Consider the following 20,904-nt stretch of genomic DNA (forward strand, 5'->3'; position numbering starts at 1 on the left):
AGTAACTTATTTACAAGTAGACCAGAACAGAGAATCTCCAGGAGAATAGATAGGCCATCAATTACAAAGACCTGTGTAGTCTGGATACATGCATGCATCTGCACACACACACACACGTACGCACGCACGCACGCACGCACGCACGCACGCACACACACACACTACAGTAGCTATGCAAACCACACATATCACTGACAACTACATATGTGACTGCTAAACAAAAATAAGCCGTTTTACCACTTACCTTCTGTAAAGTGTACGTGCTGTACTGGTGTTTTTGCATTGACATTTGCTCTGTTGGCACACAAAACACGATTTTGTGAAAATGGTCAGTTTTCACACAGCAGGTCACAAATTATGTTTTATCTAAATGACCTCCACTACCAACCCAACAAAACCAGTCTGTGTGTACAACATAGTAGAGATAAATAAGTAAGTACATGACACAGCTTTCAGAAAATATTAATGATACCATGTACATAATATTAAATCCATGCATGTAACATTTACTAAGTTGTTCTTGGACCTTAACACGCACAAAGGTACATACCAAAATATGTACTGTATTGGTTAGTCATTGAGAATTAAACAATTGATACAAACAAACATATGCACATAATCATGTATTAGGTAGTTCAGTACTATATACAGGTCGATACAGTTGAGACACATGAACTACTACAGACTTAGTGAGTCGATCATAGACAGTTTGACCATTCCTAGCAAACACCAGTAACACCAGTAGAGGGCACACCAGGCTTACTATTGCTTTGCACACTGACCTGATCAGTGACCTACATATGTATATTAACAAGGAAGAGATGTGATATATTGAAATACATATAGCTAATTATTATTTAAGAAACCATATAATGGTCTACACAATTTGCTGTATAGCATTTTATGAAGTGATGAGTTATAGTTATATCCCGGTACGAGGGTGATATCATTGTTATTACACGAGTCCGAGGTGGAGCCGAGGACAAGTGTAATAACAATGATATCATCCGAGTATACGGGATATAACTATTTTATATCCCAGTGCGCAGAAGTTTACGGATAGTAAATTAAGTTCCGGTTTAACTTCCTGTCACTGTGCTCAAGATTTCGTCCGAATTGTATGGAGATTCTACTTCGTAGCCACAAGAGAGACCTTACATACTGCCTACAAACTGTAGCGAAGGGCGGTGTTATGAAGCAGCGGTTCCAGGTACGATTCGCCTTCGTCAGAAGTTGGTATGGTGGTGTCACATGGTGTGCAAGAGAAAAATAAAGACCAACAAGTGGCTACCATAATCCGAGATAGAACGATGAAGCTAGAGGAAGTTAGTTCTTCACCATAGTGACCGTTGGGAGTGATTGCTGGAGCGAAAATCGTCACGGACTATTCTTGACATTTGTTAAACTATCGTATAGGTAACTTGTAGTATTATTGTGTAAAGGATTAACAGTTTTCTTGTAAGATTTAGCTAGTTTTAAGTGCTGTATTGGTGTGTTTTGTATCAATATTTCCTTATTTGGCTCTTTGTTCCATTGGTAAACAATGCCATTCGCGGTTATTATGATGTCACGAAAGAGACTGAGTGGCTCCGCAACAGGGTGTTATCACTGGGTGATAACTAATATATTGTACAGTAGTAGCGCCGCTCTGTCTAGCTGTATGGTAGTTATAACCCAGCGCGGCGCTTTGATACTCCCACGCACTGGGATGTAAGTGTTGTTTTTGTCAAGCAGTACATAGTAGGGGCATTTTCTACTAATTAACTGCCTGTCTCCCTGACTATGTTTTTAGCCAAGCATAACTTGACTATGATTAATTAAGGCAATGGGCTTGATTTCTTCACTGGTTGCCATTGTTTAGGTCCAAGATATGTCTTTTCACCTACTGCAGTGTAGCACAATTGTACATAGTGACCCTTCACAATGGAGTGTACAAACAGTGGAAAATTGTAAATTGGTTGATCAACAGTTTCTTTACTCTAGTAGCTGTCAGGCTTTCTGGAGCGCTTTTCAGTATGCACCAAAAAATGCTATATCAAGCCAAGGTATAAAAGCTACCTTTGCTATGGACTAAGGATATTGCTCTGGCAGGTAGTTGTTTAACCACAAAGTTGCTATTAAACAGCAAATGTGTAAAATGGGGTGTAACAACATGAAACGTTAGTCTCTATGTGTAACTACTCTACAATGTTTCCTTATGGCAAATTCCCTTCTAGGGCAAAAAATGTCCTAAATGTGCATAACAGTAAGTGGCAACTTGCTTTGTTCTTTAAACAACTGGAGAACAATTACCACAAGTGAGCACTATCAATCTGTTTCACTTCATTGTAATACAACACACTATGAGCAACTATAATAACATTAGTACACTCTATTCTTATAGTGAGTTAACTTTGGCGCAATACTTGCACAATTGTAGGACATGTAGTAATTGTTCTGCTATATGGGACCCTTACCAGTAAGCATTGATCCACAAGCTAGAAATGATACAACATCATGCTGCACGGTTTGTATTAAACAAACCTTGGAGGAGGAACCATAGAGACAGTATAACTGACATGTTAATAAGATTGAAATGGCAATCCCTTGAGAATCATAGAAGACACTCACGTTTAATTCTGTTATTTAAGCTTGTAAACAAGATGATACCAAGAGTTCATAATATTAGAACTACTATATTATGAACTCTTATCAAAAGCTCATGCAACTGTTCACCAGAACAAACCAATATCTTTATTCATTTTTGCCAAGGACAATCCCGGACTGGAACAACTTGAACGTTGAGGACTTAAGTAATTGTGATTTAAATTCCTTTAAAGGTTATTTACCTCATTGTTAGTTAACCACTATGCATGATTTTTGCACATTAGCGTTGTACCCTTGATGGGTTTTGCTATAATCAACAAAATAAATAAACATAAAAATAAATGTAACTCAAGAAGCAGGGCTTCTATGGTCATGACCATTTCAATATAGGTACACTACACAGCAACATTGAAAGTGAGTCCAAAATATTACATTAAATGGAGTCTACAATGGTTAATACGTTAAAATGCACATTGCAGTGACATAAACCAGACTTTATATTGCATACAAAGTGTGTATAGTTCTCCTAAAACAACCTGCCTTTATTTAATAGACTGAATAGTCACTACTCTCTGTGTAATATCCATCCTTGAATAGCATACCACTGTTAGACTTTACTTTTTTGTTAGCATTAATAAATAGGGCCCTGACTAGATACAGTTACTGTGCAGTATATAGATCATCTCACCTCCACAAAGGCAGACTGGTTCCTGGTACCACAAAAGCAGCAGTCCTCCATCCAGCCCTAGTCAGTCTTAGACTATTACAATTGAGAGTCTTTAGTCCCATCAACCACTTTCCAATGGTACACCTGAATATACTGGTACAGATACACTATAGGGAGTACATGCATGTATATGAACAATGATTTGTAAACTACATTAGTACCATTAAATTAACCCTTACACCTGTATAGTCCAGAAAACTGGATTTGGTTTTTACAAAAACAAACAATGCTTTTTGCCAACTTACATATAGTTCCAAACAGGCTTATCTTATGAAGTGTTTATCCAATCTCTAGGAAATAGATTTTAGTAATCCGCAAAGAGCAAGCAATGTAACTGTAAATAAACTTTTAACATGCAATAAGGAACCCACCCGCTACAAAGCATTAGTTTACTTTCACTTTCGTATCATTACTGTGCTCATTTGCCATTTAAAATATCACACGATATCTACATATCAACTGAATTGCCATCACATGACAAACAACATGATGTCAAGAGTTAAGTTGATAGGACAAAGTACAGTCAAATTATGGCCTTTTATCCACTAAGAAGAAAGAAAAACAGATAATTCTTTTGTACTTGTTGTAAGGTACAACGTGAAGTTCTGGATTGGTAGGATATGACGAAGAATGGGACCATCTAAACAAAATTTTAATGGTGAGCTTGTAGTTTTTAGACAGCATAAACAGTTTTTGTACTATAGGAGTTTATTTTAAAATGCATGCATGAAATCCAGTTTACTGGACAATGTGCTTTTAGGGCTTGCATTTAAAAAAACTTTTGAAGGTTTAAGGGTTAAAAATTAAGTAGGGTTCACTTATGAAACTTGTAGTGTATGTGATATAGTAAAAGGATTGATGCATATATGCCATCAATTGAGTATTGACGTAGCCACAAAAAAACGTTATTCATACATGTCCATATCATACGTATGAGCTAATAAATCATTTCACTAAATAAAGAAAGATAACTGATGCTAAAAAGAGCCTCTGCAACTTGGCTCTGAAATTTTCTTTTGTAAGTTTACTTGCCACTACAAAATTATGTAGAGTCAGCAGTTTCACAATCAAAACTGGTTGACCAAATCATCAAGACTTGCATTGTTGATTTAACAACACAAACATATTACGAAGTTATAACTTAATAGAAACCGAGGAAATGGGTCACTTGAAGTATGACCTATGGCGGCTGGAACAAGAATATTACACTACAGACAGATTAGTCATTGTGACAAAGGGACATTTTATTAAAATACATGCATACACTTTTGCTTCTGAAATGCCACTAAGAAGGTGTTGTATACTACCAAAAACCCAAGACACCGAGCTAAAACAGACACTTTAAACTACACTAAGTGACAGTAATATAAACACTACGGCGCAGAGATGTATCATACAGTACACACCTCTCATACACAACATTGCGTTGAGTGGTAATTCGTGGTTGGTGGTAAGCCACAAAATATCCCTTCAGATTACACATGATTACGCCCATCACTATTAAATATAATTAAATAACAGAAAATTTTCTTATGTAATTTTTGCACATGTAATACCTCGCGGTTATTGTTAGAAGAAAGAACGAGAAAGGATATAATTGTTACGTGAATAGTGAGTGATACTAGTGCTATGAAAAGTATACAAGTGACAATGTTATATTTAGTCTATCTTCAACATGCAACAAAGTTAACAATACTTTTACAGAGAAGTTCACCAAGGTACAGATTCCACTTGCTGCATCCATGAAGTTTCGCTGCATCCATGAAGTTTCGTCAGTTACCCACTCCTTGGGTTTGTGCATCAGCTGACAAGGAACGGTCAGTTTTGGCAGAATGGCACAAAAGTAAAAGTGCTTCAATTTGGGGGTCAGTGAAAGAGCAAAATTCTTCATTGCTTGATTCTCTCCCCTAAACTGTTTTTGGCAGAGATAAAGAAGTTACACCAGGTTTGACCAGTACAAAGTATCACAAACTGTAATTGATGTACCTGTGGCTGTGTTTTAATGAAAAATTTCTTAGCCAAGAAACTGCATTTCTTGCTCTCAATCGCCTCTTGTAACAGGCTGTCTCTATAATTGTATGGACTTAAATTCTATAAGACCTTCTAGTGGTAGAGGTGAAGCACAAGGATCAATCACTAGACTGTCAGTGCTAAGCCATTAACTACACCCTGTAGTTGATACATTGCCTTCAAAGCTGTTGTACAACTTCTACTTTACTAGAAGTGTGACTGCTGCAGTTGTACATCACTGACTAATCAACTTAACATTGGTTGAGGTAGTTTGTAGTCTACTCTAAGACTTCCAAATCACCGAGGCATGATCATCATCACTGTGCTTGGAAGTAAGCAGCTCAATCTGGTATAACTGATAACATTTAATTTAGTTTTGTAAAATGTAGGCACAAGGCCTGAAGATGAGGGGTGCTTTCCAATTCTCTGCAAAGTTAGTTGCAAAATTAACTATGTAGCAGTCATAAAATAATGCTTCATCATTCTACTTAGTTTACCATGGACTTTCCCTATCTACTAAGGGCTCATTGTATGTCACAGATCATAGCTGGGTCAATAGTACTCTCCTTTGCTACTGGAAATGGGCATACTTCCTCAAGGCATTCATCATTTGAAGCATCTACTCAGTGTTGCTCTTGTTCTATAGTCAGGTCACATTGGATTTAAATCATGAATAAATTAGATGGAGTAGGATCAGAATAGGAACGGAAGTAGGTGGGAGACAATTAACTTGACATGCAAGAGACACTTGATGCTGCTTTTGAGTTGTTTCGAGTTTGTGCTACATTTAGAGTGGTCAGCATTCATCAAATCCTTTTGCAGTTTAGTGCTTGCCGATGACCTATCTGACTCATCACTGTAGCACAGCGAGCTGCCTTGGCATGTTGCTTATGCATAGCCTCTGTCAGTTTTCCCCTTCCTTTGTAGCATGAATAGTGACAGTATGCTCCATTCAACACACTTATTGAAACCCTCTAAAACAATGTCTGCCTCCATAGGAGCCATCCCAGTTTTAGTAGTAGGTATTTTCAGGTGGTTTGTCATCAGTGGTCCAAGCCCATACACTACACTACTTCCATAAACAAGATTTTTCCCAATAAATAATGGCCAACCAGACTTGGCATTATAGGAATGTTTATGGGTATGTTTGCTCCAATCCCCATCCGGTATCACAGTGATTGTATCACCCAGACATGTAGAGCCCCTAGCTATAACTAGCTCACGCTGCTGCTCTTGACCAGATGATTTCATTGATTCTCCAGAAGCGCATCCCACCATTCTCCAATTCTTCTCTCTATTGATACGAAACACCTTTAGTTCTTACAGGTATGCTAAGCACTGCTATAGCTTCTAACAGTCAAGTATTGAATGGTAACCACCAGCGGACACCTGACCCTACACAGCTACTACAATGGCTTCTCAGTAGATATTCCCATGTACTTCTTAAACAAATTAACATAAGTACATAGCAATTACAGGCACAGCAGAAGAGGTCAGCAAACGAATTCCAGACCAAAATTATCATAAAAACAAGATACTCTAATTAAGCAGTCACATACTCTAATATAACAGTCAGCTATTTACACAGTATCACACATCAAAACCACTCAACAAAGATTTCAAGACCAACAAATGACATTATCACAGTAGCCTTTTTCAAATGCTTGCTTGCTTTACCAAACCAAAATTGCTTCCTCTAACCCTCAAAATTAGGGAGAATGAACATGCATTGATTTAAATGTCAACAGATATGTTAGAAAGAACCATTAATCTGCTATGCTAGTGTAACAATATTTCAACATTACATAAACATCAACATCCTGTGCAATGTAAGTAGGTTGTTTACCTGTTTCTAAAGTTTGTTGGATAACAATGTGATGTATCAATGGACGAATGGTGCAATTAAACAATATTAATTTAAAAATGAAGTAGGGTTCTAAAGATAAAAAGTGATGAAACGAAACATGAATAGCTGTTACAGTAGTCCCTCGGCCTCCATTGTCCAAGTTTATTGGGCCCTAGGTGTGTTTGGATAATGGAAAAGCAAAGCCCATACATTTATACAAAGCTCAGTTAAAATACTCTAATAGAACAGTCATTTTCATAGTTCGGATAACAGAAAGTTATAATTGATGGCTGGGGACACTGTACTAGTATAAAAATCCCTACATTGGCACATTACATGCCAAAGTAGGGATTTTCCCACATAGTTACATTGTAATAGCTACCATCATTCACATATCATGTTTCACCACTACTACTTCATTTAAAATAATAATGGCAACCGACTGAGCAAAAACCAGTAATTTTCACACACCCCTCCAATTCCATTTTATTGCTTCTCTGTCATTTATGGTAACAAAGGAGTGGACTATCAAAGTTTCAGTCTTATCATGAATAGTCTTGAAGTTACAGCACTAAGATATTCGGAACAATAAGAAATTCGATTTGTACAGCAACAATACGGCAAGTAAACTATAGAAATTTAAATAATCAATCATAGCTCATAGCTACAAGACTGCACCTGGCTCAGTCTGTTCACCATAAACTGGCAAGGTAAAGTGCTTTTCCTATATTCCTCTGTGTGTACAAAGAAGAAGGCCATTTTCAAGAATTAAAATGTGAACAGTAAACTTATGATTTTTACTGCTTCTATCAAATCAGCTACGTACAATAGATTAAGAGGTGTAACTGCCATATCTTGTTTCTACAGCAAAGCTGCAGTCAATAGATTAAGGGGTATGATAACGCAGCCCTGATCTAGGGCATGGCAACTGGATGCGATCCTTTAAGAACATGGTTGTGTCATGCAATTGTTCCATTAGTGTAGCAACATGTATCTACTTCCTCTCTCAGTACCTGCTACTCCCTCTTACAGTACCGTTAAATCAATACAGGAAATTAACACCTCAGTATGGATTCTATGCACGAAGAAAACAACTGTGTAATAGAAGATGCTGGCAGACCAACAATTGGGTTTCGACAATTTTTTAAAACTTTGATAATCAGCCTTCTGTAAATGTTTTCTTGTTTTCAATGCTGGATTTGATGTTAGACCATTCTTAAAGGTGATTTTCATCATGTACGATATTTCTATGATGGCTTTTAATAACAGTACCCTACTAAACAGTGTATAACTATATAACATTTTGATTGTTTGTACAACACGGTTGTATCACAAATACATAGTTCTTCAATGTAGATAATTAGTTAATCATCGTAAAGAGCAAATAATGGAGATGTTTATAAATATTGAAAAGGTTCAATTAAATGCTATTTATATTGTTTTCTATTCTTGTTGCCTTTTAAGGTATAAACTGGAGCCCGGTATCATATTGAAACACTGATATCGAAATGTAGTGATCACGTGTACTACATACAGAACCTCCATTATCCAAAGACTTGGTTATCCAAACAGTACAAATGACTGCTCTATTAGAGTATTTGTCTACGATGTATGTTCTATTAGAGTATTTGAACAGGGCTCTGTATAATGGGCTTTGATTATCCAAACTTTTGATTTTCTGAACATGTTTTGGTCCCAAGGGGGTCAGATAATCGGAGTACTGTATCAATATTACAGGTTTTTGCAATTGAATTCGTCGCCTTTGCGATTGAATTCGTCCCGTTTGCAATTGAATTCGTCGGTATTGCAATTGAATTTGTCCCGTTTGCAATTGAATTCGTCCCGTTTGCAATTGAATTCGTCCCGTTTGCAATTGAATTCGTTGGTTTTGCAATTGAATTCGTCGGTTTTGCAATTGAATTCGTCGGTTTTGCAGTTGAATTAGTCGGTTTTGCAATAGAATTCGTCGCGTTTGCATTACAATTTGTCATAAACAAAACGGCTCCAAGAAACCAACCCGTTCATTAAGAGATGAACTATTTATGCCTTGGAGAGTTACACTTGAGACACTAGAAAGTAATTGGAGCTGGTAGTACGCGAAGTTGATAGCTGTCTGACAAGTTAATTAACTTGCTCGCGAGTGACCACACCCATCGCGAATGGCGTAAATTAACTTGCTCGCGAGTGACCACACCCATCGCGAATGGACCCATCGCGAATGGCGTAAATTAACTTGCTCGCGAGTGACCACACCCATCGCGAATGGCGTAGTAGAGTTTGGAATGTTGCTGGATAGGCTGTAGAGGAAGAATTATTGCCTTATAAAGAGTTGTTTACTACTGTTGTACTTGAACAAGTTCTTGTAGCAGCTGCTACATCATGTTTTCGTGTTTGCTCCAGCTGCCATTCTTGTTACGGACGAATTTAACTGCAAAAGCGATGAATTCAATTGCAAAAGCGACGAATTCAATTGCAAAAGCGACGAATTCAATTGCAAACGGGACGAATTCAATTGCAAAAGCGACGAACTCAATTGCAAACGGGACGAATTCAATTGCAAAGTCGCCGAATTCAATTGCAAAAACCTGTAGTATACTATCAGTACACACACTATACACTGGTAATGCACCAACCAACCAATACTTAGTATACAGGCATTCTTCACCAGCAAATTCTAATAATGGATAATAAATAAGCAAGCTTGCTAAGCACATGTGTTAATCTCATAAAGTGTGATTCACTGGTTTTGTAGCATCACCCATGATCATTTATAACTTCAATATCAAACAGTATGGTAGTATTGTTTAAGTAGGGATCCCCCCAAAAGTTGACATGCACCGCCTAAAAATGCCACCTTTAAAAACCATCCTAGAGACATCTTAAACAACAAAATCACCTTTATAAATAATATCAAGAGTATATAATGGGGAGGGAGAGTGTCGAACTGCAGTATACGCTGTGTAAAATAAGCCTGTAAAGTCCTATGGCATCATTCAAAACACTCGGTGATTTGTGTTGATTAGTGACTAACTATAAGCACTGTGGGCGCACTTTGTATACGTGACTACTAAGTGAAAGAACGATGTACTTACAAAAAGTATGGCACATCATGCAGAGGAACTCGCTGCACAAAGAAAGAGATACAAGCAGCTAACCTGGAAAGCAAACATTGATGGTTGAGCGAGGTCATAAATTTGGAAACAACAAGAAGACCAAAAATGCAGGTGTAAAGAGCTAAATAAACTCAAACTATCACATAATAAACCATATCTCAGCATAGTTATGAGTCATGAAAATTTTTTTAAATTTGATATTTCATTTGACATTTAATCATGGTCAAGATTTCATCATGGTTGCCATCTCCTGCCTCTCCTCAACAGTTCTACTAGCGAAAAATGACACATATAAGTGGAATTCCAGCCACTGCAATTCCATGCGGACCATCATTCAGAACATTTAAGGGGTTAATTTTGAGCAATGAACAGTGGACAGGTTTACCAGAAGAAATGTATGCAGGTTACTTTACGGGCTCATTTTTCACAGCCTATAGCGCAGTTCGACACTCTCCCTCCCCATTATATATTCTTGATAATATTAGTCCATCTAACCTCAAATACTGCATTAAAAATAAAGAAACACTAATAGGCAGCCGGATATAGAATTTTCTTTTTTTTAAATTGCTAAAACTCAGATTTTAGTCTGACTGCCTGCCTGACCACAGTCACAAGCCTAGAGGCCAAACAAAGCAGCGCACGGCCACCATCTTACACTACAATAAACTTATCAGTGGGATGTGCCTTTTGGGGTTCCAACGAGTTTGTGCCCTCTGTACCTTGTCTTTCCTTTTATCTTCAATCAGGCTGATTGTCTTCTTGTTGCAATGAATCCATACCAAGGAGTTAATTTTCCCTATCAACACTTTCCTTGAACAGCATATTTATATGCCACAAACTTATTTAGGTGCTATAGGTCCAATACCACGCCTATTAATTAATTAACACGATCTAATAATGATCTAGCACTGAGGCCACCATGTCTCTCTTAACAGTCTATCACGATGACACACCCTGTTATTATTCAGCTAGCTGTATTCATAATGCTAGCACAAAGAAAATATGAAATAGTGCCACACCCCCTGGTAGATAGGTGAAAGGCCAACTTGAGATACTCTAATACAGCTGTCATTAATAGAAAAGCTACATATGTATAGCTGTATGCAAAACAAAACAAACAAACTAGTACAAAAATGGCGTAGGTATCCAAGCAATAAAAAGTAGTGAAAGAGATGAATTTTGGTTTTACAGCATAGCTCAAAATCCTTACTGTACTAATAACAGTATAGTTATACTTGCTTGAAGATTCATGGTTTATATTTGTACTCGCTCAACTCTATGAACTCACTATATGTACACCGCCATTTTGAAAAACAATTACATGACATCGCACAAAGTATCATAGTATCGGACATTTATAGCTTTACCAATACAAGTCCAATACCACCAAAATAGGGACTTGGTACACGCATGCACACACACACACACACACCACACACACGTGTATACCTCTACAATAACATGACAACATCTCAGTAGTAATGCTGACAACATGAAGCCAACCAGAGCAGTCTCCACCTCTAGTAGTTCTACTAAAGTCAGTTCCTCCAGATCCAAATCCATCACTAACTCCTCTGGTATACTAGTGAGTGAAATAGTAAGAATACTAGTACAATTTAAAATTAGTAATTTAAAGTTCCAGCAATAAAAAGTAATGAAACAAGAGACACGAATGATGGTGAACTTAAAATTCCTAATTTTTCCTTGTACTTGTTAAGGTATAAACAGAAGTAGTTGAAGGTTTTCAGGGCCATGCATCTTTCTTTTTTCATCAAGCACTGTCAACTTTAATTATAGTCAATAAGGACAGGATAAACGTGTACGTCGATGTATACACTATGCTTTCAACAAAATGATATTGATATCCCTTACAGCATTCACATTCAATTACAGTAAAGTTAACAGTATGTGTGCAATGCATGGTTTCATGTCCCTATACTATGTACACTCTTAAACAGTAACTACATTGTGTATGAATTCAAATGTTGCTTTCACCAACCAGGTATCAAGTGATTAACATTTTAAAGCATACAGGCAACTTTATCAAGCATACAATAATATTAAAAGTGTGAATGGATCTTACAATTAGTTGCATTGACATGACACTTGTAAACAAGCAACAATGCACATCAATTTACTTCAATAATACCCACTTACAGCTAAGACGACACTTAATTTAAACACACTGACGTAGCCCCCCACATGGTCTGGCTAGGAGTTTTGATAGCATTTAGCCACAAGTTAACAACCTAATGATCCTCATCAAGAATAATATCATAACACTTTTAATGTGTAAACACTCACAAAGACGTGATATACTGAAACACGCCCAATTAAAAACAGGTCCTCCAACACTACCAGATGTTGAGAATGCACATCACTTACCGACAATCAAATCCCGGTACACATATCCTCAGAATCAAAGCTAATATGATCATGTCAATAAATTCAGCGATAATCCGTCTCAAGGAGTGTGCCAAATGTACTTCATACCCTAGGGGGAATACTCTTAAGTGACAACAAACAATTCATCACAAGAAACTACCTATTATTCTAGGGGGTGGTCTTTCCACATGTGGTTGTTGAGTGAGTGGGTCCATCTGCTGTGTAGTGCCACTGTTGAAATACTCCAGCCATTGTTTGTACTGCTTGTCATAGTCGTCCTGGTTTGGTTGTTGACAGCTATACATAGAGTACGACGCCCAGTAGTACCAATACGAGTAGTTCTGCCACCACCAACCCCAGTACTCGCTGTCCGCTTCGGGTGCAACTATATCCGCCATTTTAGTAATTCCGTAATTTCCCGGGTTAAAATACGGGATAGTAACGTGACTGTATATTGCCATAGCAATGAGTTGGAAATCAACGCATTTAAGTGTACAGCGTCGTGTGTGATTTTATGAGCTGAGAGAGTGTCAAATTTAAGGTGTCATGTCAGATCGGTCTAGGATCGGTCCTTACCATGCCTCTGTTGATGATGTGACAACTCGAATTAGCTGCCTGGAGATCAACAGCCCGGTTAAGCGACACAAACCAAAAGAACCGCACCCAGTTCCATTGACGTACAGCAGGCTTCGGTCAATCGCTGATCAACAGCCGAAGCCTCGTCGTGTGCACGCACCCCACGGTAAAGCATCTCCAAAGACCACGAGGCAATCACCAAAGGTGCTAAAGAAGAACTCTTGGGTGGGGGGTGTTAGGGAGTCTCCTACACGAATCAGTGCAGTGAAGGAGCTGTCACAAGAAAGAGTTGCCAGGGCGAGCTCTATCAGTGGAAGTTCGTCCGGATATGATTCACCACCAGTTGAGGTGGCGCGGAAACTACGCCTAGATCGAGGCCTAGATAGAGTCCCTAAGCGAATAACAGGAGTGGGCAAAGACTGCTCAAAGAAAACTAGTAGTGGCATTAGCAAGAAACAGCCCCAACTTGACTTTGATTTAATTGATGACAATGCTTCGACACTTTCCTCAACTTTATCAGAATATGCCAGCCCACTAGTGCAGCCAAAATTATCCTCAGAAAAAGCTGCAGTACATCTTGACTTTCTGGAAGATGAAGACGATGGCATTGAAAGCTGGGTATCCAGCTTGGAGAGACAGCCCGGGGATGGGTGTGTTGAAGGTGACACGTGGAGTGACGCTGATGATGTACTGAGCAGTCTGAGTGCAGAGGAGGATGGAGAGGAAGTAGACAATACTAGTTTAGTTCAACTGGATTGTGAGCACAGTTTCTCTTATGAGCCACCAATTCTGCCGGAAATACCTCTATGTTCGCCACTGAAAAGAAGACAATTTCTAGCCTCCTGTAGCCCCAGTAAATTAGCCGGTGCTGCTGATGGCTACAAGCCAATACCTGTGTCTGATTCTACCAAAACACTTGTGAGCTGCAAGAGGAAGCTGTCCGTGACCTATCGCTTACCCAAGAGGTCTCAGTCACTCACTTTCCCCATTGATGCTGTACAAGCATCACCTGCAGCATCAGATGAACACCTCACTGAGAAACCCATTACAGCACCAGTCAAAAAACCAGCTGTCACCTTAACAGCTAACAGTCTCTTTGCTAATGTACCACCAACAATCTATTTTCCTTTGCAAGATGAGCCATGTAAGGAAAAGGAATAATAAGATATAGTTTTATCATATTATGGCTTGTGTCATAGATACTTCATTCCCACCTGAAATTCGCAGACTATTGAAATGGAAAATGAGCCCTATTACTCCCAACATCATTAAGCAATGCATCGCTAGGGTCGGGTTTACAAAAGCAAAAAGTGAGTATTTGTAAAATGGTCATACACTTGTAAGGTTTTGTTGTATACATGATGTATATTATAGCCAATCGCTGGCTTGGCTACTGGGGCAAGCACATGAAGAGCGAAGCATTTAAAAACATCAAACCATACCAAAAGGTGGTAACAATATGTTTCACATTGATCAGGAATTATGTATTAACATCATTTCCGCAGGTGAATCATTTTCCTGGGACATACCAGATCGGTAGGAAGGATAGACTATGGAGGACCCTCAGTAGAATGCATTCTCGATCTAAGAAGGTGTGAAATTTAATCAGTCAACACTGTATAGTAGCCATACAACTACACCTATCACATGATATGTAGGATTACAACTACTTTCCTAAAACTTACATCCTGCCAAATGATATGCTGTTGCTAAGGAGAGACTGGGATGAAAGTGCCAACAAGAAGTGGATATTAAAACCAGTAAGATATCAGTGTGTAAACTATTGACTTGTGTGTTAATAGATCATGTAACTCTAGCCGGCTTCAGCAAGGGGTATTGGCATTCGAGTTATACACAAATGGAGTCAGATTCCTAAAAAGAAACCGGTCATTGTACAGAAGTAAGAGATGTATTTCGTTACATTTATTTAAATGCTTTTACATGCACAGGTACCTGTCTAACCCGTTTCTGATTAATGGAAGCAAGTTTGACCTGCGAGTCTATGTTTATGTTACATCCTACGATCCTCTTCGTATTTATGTGTTCAAAGAAGGGCTAGCAAGATTTGCTACCTGCAAGTATGTACACTCGAAGTATTTGTAATACACCATCTTACTGTGTCATGTTTTGGAAAGGTATTCAACGTCGATGAAGTCTTTGTCAAATCGCTTCATCCACCTCACCAACTACAGTATAAACAAAAAGAACAGTAGCTTCACTCCTAACACTGATGAGACCATCTGTCAGGGACACAAATGGTAATCATAAAATTACACACATGGACACAACATGGTATGCCTTCTGACTGACTGACACTCATACACATGCATCCACCTACATACTATACTTTCACATGCTCTATGCACACACACACACACACACACACACACACACACACACACACACACACACACACACACACACACACACACACACACACACACACACACACACACACACACACACACACACACACACACACACGTGAACAGTCCACAGTATACACACAATTATACATACATAGTGTGAGCACTTATGTGGTATATAGTTACCCAAGTGTGCAGCTACACATGCACATCATATGTCTATCTCTTTCACACGCATACACCGGAATGCTCCCTTCCATTGGCTTGTTGTACGTTATTAGTAGATACACTATTATAGAGTAGATCCAAGCACCTTCATTGCTAGTGGAAATATCAGATAATCAAAACTTAATTCTTTTATATAAAAGAGTTCCACTCTATTACTCATGCATTCAGTCTAATAAAATGCACATTACACATGTATATTTTTAGTGATGAAATACTCTAATTTAACAGTCACGTTGGTATCTGGGTAATCAATATGTTTAGACAGTATCCTGGTTTTATGAGTCTGTGGGTTTGTTACTTACCTTCTGTTCACAATTGCAACAAATTTGGATGGATGCATTGATCATCAAATTTACATGATAATGTGCTTCTGGAACTGCTTCAGTATATAGTTCACTGTGATATACTCTTCTTGTGTAGGGGTTTGTTAGCCCTCTGGTCTTACATGAAAACAAACATGGGAATTGATACAGATGCTGTCTGGCAGTCAATAAAATGTCTTGTTATCAAGACCATCATAGCGTAAGAACAGTTAACAGTGTGCATATTGTGTGAACGTAACTGGACTGTTTCAGATCTGAACCAGCAGTAACTGGCCTACTAAAGATGCATGTACGAAGGAGGTAGATATTATAGTAGATCACTATGTATGTTAGTGGTCAAGTTGATTGCAGGTCTTGCTGTCATGAACTATTTGGATTTGACGTCATGCTGGACAAGAATTTGAAGCCATGGATCCTTGAAGTAAACATTTCTCCTAGGTAGGTGTCTACTTAGCAGCTGATTCTTTAGAAAGACCACCTCCTATTAGTGGTCATGTTAGCCCCAAACTTAGGTTTTACTCCTTAGCAAAATCATAATATTTAATCTGGACTCCCTATCACACTTGACGTATAATCCACTGTTCTTTATTATTTGTATCCTTTAGTCTGCATTCAAACTCACAGCTGGATGTCAATATTAAGGGGCATATGGTGCGAGATATTTTTAACATGTCACGTTTCCCTATACCCAGTGAAGACACTTTCTTAGAGTAAGTCAATACACTGTATACAATGCTTAAATACTCTAATAGAGTAGTCAAGCTTTTTGTACTTAATTTCAATGATTCATCCTTTACAGTAAACCACTGGACACACCTCTTACTGCTGCTGAAAAGATGAAGGTGATCATTATTTTAGCTAGTTTCTGACAATTAACTATGCCATTAACTCACAGCATGTCACCTTTATTCAAAGAGATCATTACCAAGTAATCTAATATTCATAGATCAATATTCAGATATATCACATTCTTTCTTCATAGTCTAGTGCTGCAGGAATCCTGGCTGAACTGACAGATGATGATGTTAGAATGATTATGGAAACAGAAGATGAGGTATTTGTTGCTCCATAATATACGTACATGTGTAGTAAGAGGGTAGCTAGTTTCTTTAGAGTAAAGTGTTTGGATTACTGCAGTGTCCACCATAATAGCAGATTCTACTGTATATGTGTATGGATAACATGTGTGTGTATATGATCCATGTTACTGTGTGTGTGTGCTTTTGCACTGTAGCTTAATAGGTGTGGAATGTTTGAACGTGTGTTTCCCGCCTCCGACACTCTATGGTATCACCAATTCTTTGATATAAAGGTGGGCCTTCTGCATGCGTAATATGTGTACTATTTATGGAATCCTGCTACAGCGATATTATAATCTATTACTTCAAGAATGGACTCTGGCATATCACAAGCATCCTCAAAAAGGTACCAATGTATTACCGTATAGTCAGAAAGTTTCAAGGGATGAAACTTTTACAAATTTTGCAAGTAATGATAGCTTTGTAAAAAAATAATTGTGAAATGTTTAGTGCAAAACATGTTTTTTAGACTTTCACGAATTTTAAAAATCATATTTTAGTTTCGCGAAAGTTTCATTCCTAAAAAAATTCCAGCTATACAGTATCAATATATCATCGTCTTTTATATCAATATTTGTAGGAATCAACCTACTCAGGACTTTATCAAAAGCAAGAAATATCACTTATTAAATGACATTCTATTTTTAAAGGCTGGTCCTCTTCATTATATCTACATACTTGTTAACTTTTATATTATAGAGTTCAGATGTTTATTAATGAATTTTCAACACGTTTATTTTTAAACATAATTCATGATCAGTTTTCAAAATATTAGACTTTGCGAAGAAAGCTCATGTCACGATCACAAGATCTCCACTTGTGCAAATTCTTTCTTTCATGCTTCCTTCTCAGCACTTCTTCTATCACCTCTTGCTTGTAAAGTTTCCACTCCCTCTGTCTCTTGTAGCTGTACACAAACTCCTTAGGTTGTGGATAAGTGTCCCTCTTGTTCAGTCGCATTGCTTCAAATAACTTTCCACGATTGTATTTTTGGAAAACAATGGAGTTTACGAGAAGACATTCTGTTTTGGTGTCTGCAATGATGTAGGTGTCATTACTGCCTTCACCTAAGCCAAAGTGGTCTCCTGGTAACAGATTACCAACGTGCCAGAATTTCTTGATGATTTTCTTTTGCTTTGAAGAGTTGTTAGTGTCACGGTTTGATATCAGTGACAACCTGACAAAGCCATTTTTCAGAACCTCTTCACACATCTGCACTTCATAAGCCACCTTACAGCCCCCGCTCATTACAAAGTAGATGTAGTCAGTGTTATTGCATAGGTCACTGAGGACTACAGAATTCTGGCCATATTTACAAATGTGTGATTGCTCAATTGCATCACTTATACTACTAGCCGACCATGTTGAAAAGAGAGGATGCGATTTTATGTAGGTGGTTTTAACAGCCCATTCGTTCTCACTATTTTCATGAAGTAGATGCTCAAAGTCGTCCTGATCAATGCGGACAACTTCAGTATCAGTGACACACACAATTGTAGCCTTACGTAAACTTTTCAGGAGAAGGGCAAGCTCACCAAATGATTCACCTGGCTTGATATAACCGTCAATTGCAGTCCGCCATTCATCTTCCCATGTATAAGGTGTGCCATCGGCATGTTGTCTAATCCACAACTCCTTTTGTCTTCGTGTTTGTGTCACAACACACACCAAGCCAGAGATTACATAATAGAATCCTACTCCTGGGTAGCCCTGTTGAACTATTACACTTCCTTTTTTATAGGACTCGAGATAGACCAGTCTGGAGAGAAGATCTGCATCAATGCCAAAAAATTTCTTAAATGCATCATTACCTTCTACTAGATGTTTTAGTATTTCATAGTCTTCGCTGGTTCTCTCAGACAACTTTTTACGCAGGCTAGTTCTCTCTAACTCAGTGATGCCTTTAGGATTAACATTCAAGGTCGGATCTATTTTGGCATTGGATAGCAATTCTTCGTATCTGCCACTGAGGTGCTTTTTAGCTCGCAATGCCAACTCCTTCCACGCCATATGCATCTTCCCAAGCAGCCTAGAAATATGTTTAAACTTGTCTAGCGGTTTTGAGAACGATCTCAGTAGAGAAGGCGGCGATTGGGGTATGGTTTCCAAAGCCCGTTCAGTAATAGATATCCTCAGTAGTCGCTCATAAAAACTACTCTTTCGCCTTTCAACAAGGCGACGCTTGAGGTGTGAAGATATATCTTGTTCGCCAGTAGCATTCTGGCCATCTTCACTCGTACACTCCTCCATCGATGCGATATTAAGCTGGCCGGTGTCATGACGATGCATCCAAAATGTCTGCGCATGCGCAATACAAGTAGCAACGCGTGTGTTTTAATAGAGTGTTTTGTAGAAAATCAATGACCTGATTGTAGGTACACAGCGCTTGTACATTAGTTGTAACACACTGTAACACACTGACAGCATGACCTACAATAGCTACATACATGTACAGATATTCTTGATTCTACCGGTATTACTGTATGTACGGATACTGTACAGTCAACCATAGATAATACACGTAATAACGTGTATTATCTATGAGTCAACACAACTACTACACTGACACTATTTGAACTGAGTTGTAAACTGACTGATAAATAAGACCAGGGAGAATCATATGGTGACTGGTTGTTAAGCCACTTTAAATCTTAGTCAATATAGGGTAAGTGGCATATCGGATTAAAAATTCCTTATTTTGTGGCTATAGCATTAGTTTGCAGCTAGCACAATCATTAACAATTTACTGAAATAATCTTGCCACTATAAAAATCCCCCAAATGTGTTATTTATGTCATAGATATTATATGTAGCATATCATATCTATGTTTATGTACAAGTGACCCACATTCTGCTATACTGCATGTGGTCAGGTATAGCTACGTGACCAGCCGGAATAGAGAGCATATACTTGTCCTGCTTTAAAAACTGAATTATTTAATATTTCATGCATGGGAAGGATTTATACATAACACATGAGCCCTTAAATTTTTTTTGCTCATCATGGACGTATACTGTAAAACACTAAGTGTGCCCCACACACCAAAATATCACATATACAGTAGCTACACATGCACATGCCAACTTGGTGTGCATGTTATAATATTGTGGCATTTTGGTGTGCAGTTGTCACACTTCATTTTAACAGTGGCAAGCAATACTGAGGCCAGGAATCACAGTTTTCACACTGTATCAAAGTGGCACAGAAAACCAATGACCATTTGGAAGATATAATTTTGTACTTTACATGTATAAACTATGAAGATGTTAGAGCGACCATAACTTTTATGTCAAGACTGAAATACTGGCTCTAACATGCAGCTGGAGCATGCAGTATTCTATAGTACAGTTAACTAGAACATTTAAATGATAATATAAATTTTGTTGCAAATTATATTACAATGATGCCTCATTTTTATATTAGAAGCACTAAGTGCACTAACGTATAGCTTTCAAACAGGTTCTATCTCAGAAAACTAATTGACATCTTTTCAAAAAAATATGCTTGGTTAATGCATATAGTCTCAGATTGAAACATGCACGGAGAGTCATTTTTTTTTCTTAGAAGATATCCAACTAGGCTTCATTCATCATGTAGCTATAATTATGCAAAGTTATGTGAAAGAATACACAGCTGAACCTCAATCATATCCAAACTATATATC

At 38.0% G+C, this 20,904-nt stretch overlaps 3 protein-coding genes across 3 annotated transcripts; 1 reads left to right on the forward strand and 2 right to left on the reverse strand.

Moving 5' to 3' along the window:
• Positions 1-559: 559 nt before the first annotated feature.
• LOC136249114 (uncharacterized) lies at positions 560-13,108 on the reverse strand. The gene is made up of 5 exons (XM_066041047.1): positions 12,828-13,108; positions 12,668-12,776; positions 11,732-11,864; positions 3,275-3,420; positions 560-794 (listed from the first exon to the last, which is right to left on the reverse strand). The coding sequence occupies exons 1-5, from the start codon at positions 13,063-13,065 to the stop codon at positions 620-622; spliced, it is 801 nt and encodes a 266-aa protein (XP_065897119.1). The 5' UTR covers positions 13,066-13,108; the 3' UTR covers positions 560-619.
• Positions 13,102-18,013, forward strand: LOC136249108 (tubulin monoglutamylase TTLL4-like). The gene is made up of 18 exons (XM_066041039.1): positions 13,102-14,387; positions 14,443-14,553; positions 14,618-14,691; positions 14,749-14,835; positions 14,902-15,003; positions 15,061-15,143; positions 15,193-15,321; positions 15,379-15,501; positions 16,258-16,359; positions 16,413-16,460; positions 16,512-16,598; positions 16,766-16,870; positions 16,960-17,002; positions 17,056-17,088; positions 17,143-17,214; positions 17,395-17,472; positions 17,525-17,585; positions 17,820-18,013. The coding sequence occupies exons 1-18, from the start codon at positions 13,214-13,216 to the stop codon at positions 17,867-17,869; spliced, it is 2,562 nt and encodes an 853-aa protein (XP_065897111.1). The 5' UTR covers positions 13,102-13,213; the 3' UTR covers positions 17,870-18,013.
• On the reverse strand, positions 17,946-19,508 carry LOC136249109 (cAMP-dependent protein kinase type I-alpha regulatory subunit-like). Its single transcript, XM_066041040.1, has one exon. The coding sequence runs from the start codon at positions 19,487-19,489 to the stop codon at positions 18,011-18,013; it is 1,479 nt and encodes a 492-aa protein (XP_065897112.1). The 5' UTR covers positions 19,490-19,508; the 3' UTR covers positions 17,946-18,010.
• Between the last annotated feature and the right edge of the window lie 1,396 nt (positions 19,509-20,904).

This window comes from Dysidea avara, chromosome 3 (assembly GCF_963678975.1).
Source record: "Dysidea avara chromosome 3, odDysAvar1.4, whole genome shotgun sequence".
NCBI classification, from domain to species: Eukaryota; Metazoa; Porifera; class Demospongiae; order Dictyoceratida; family Dysideidae; genus Dysidea; species Dysidea avara.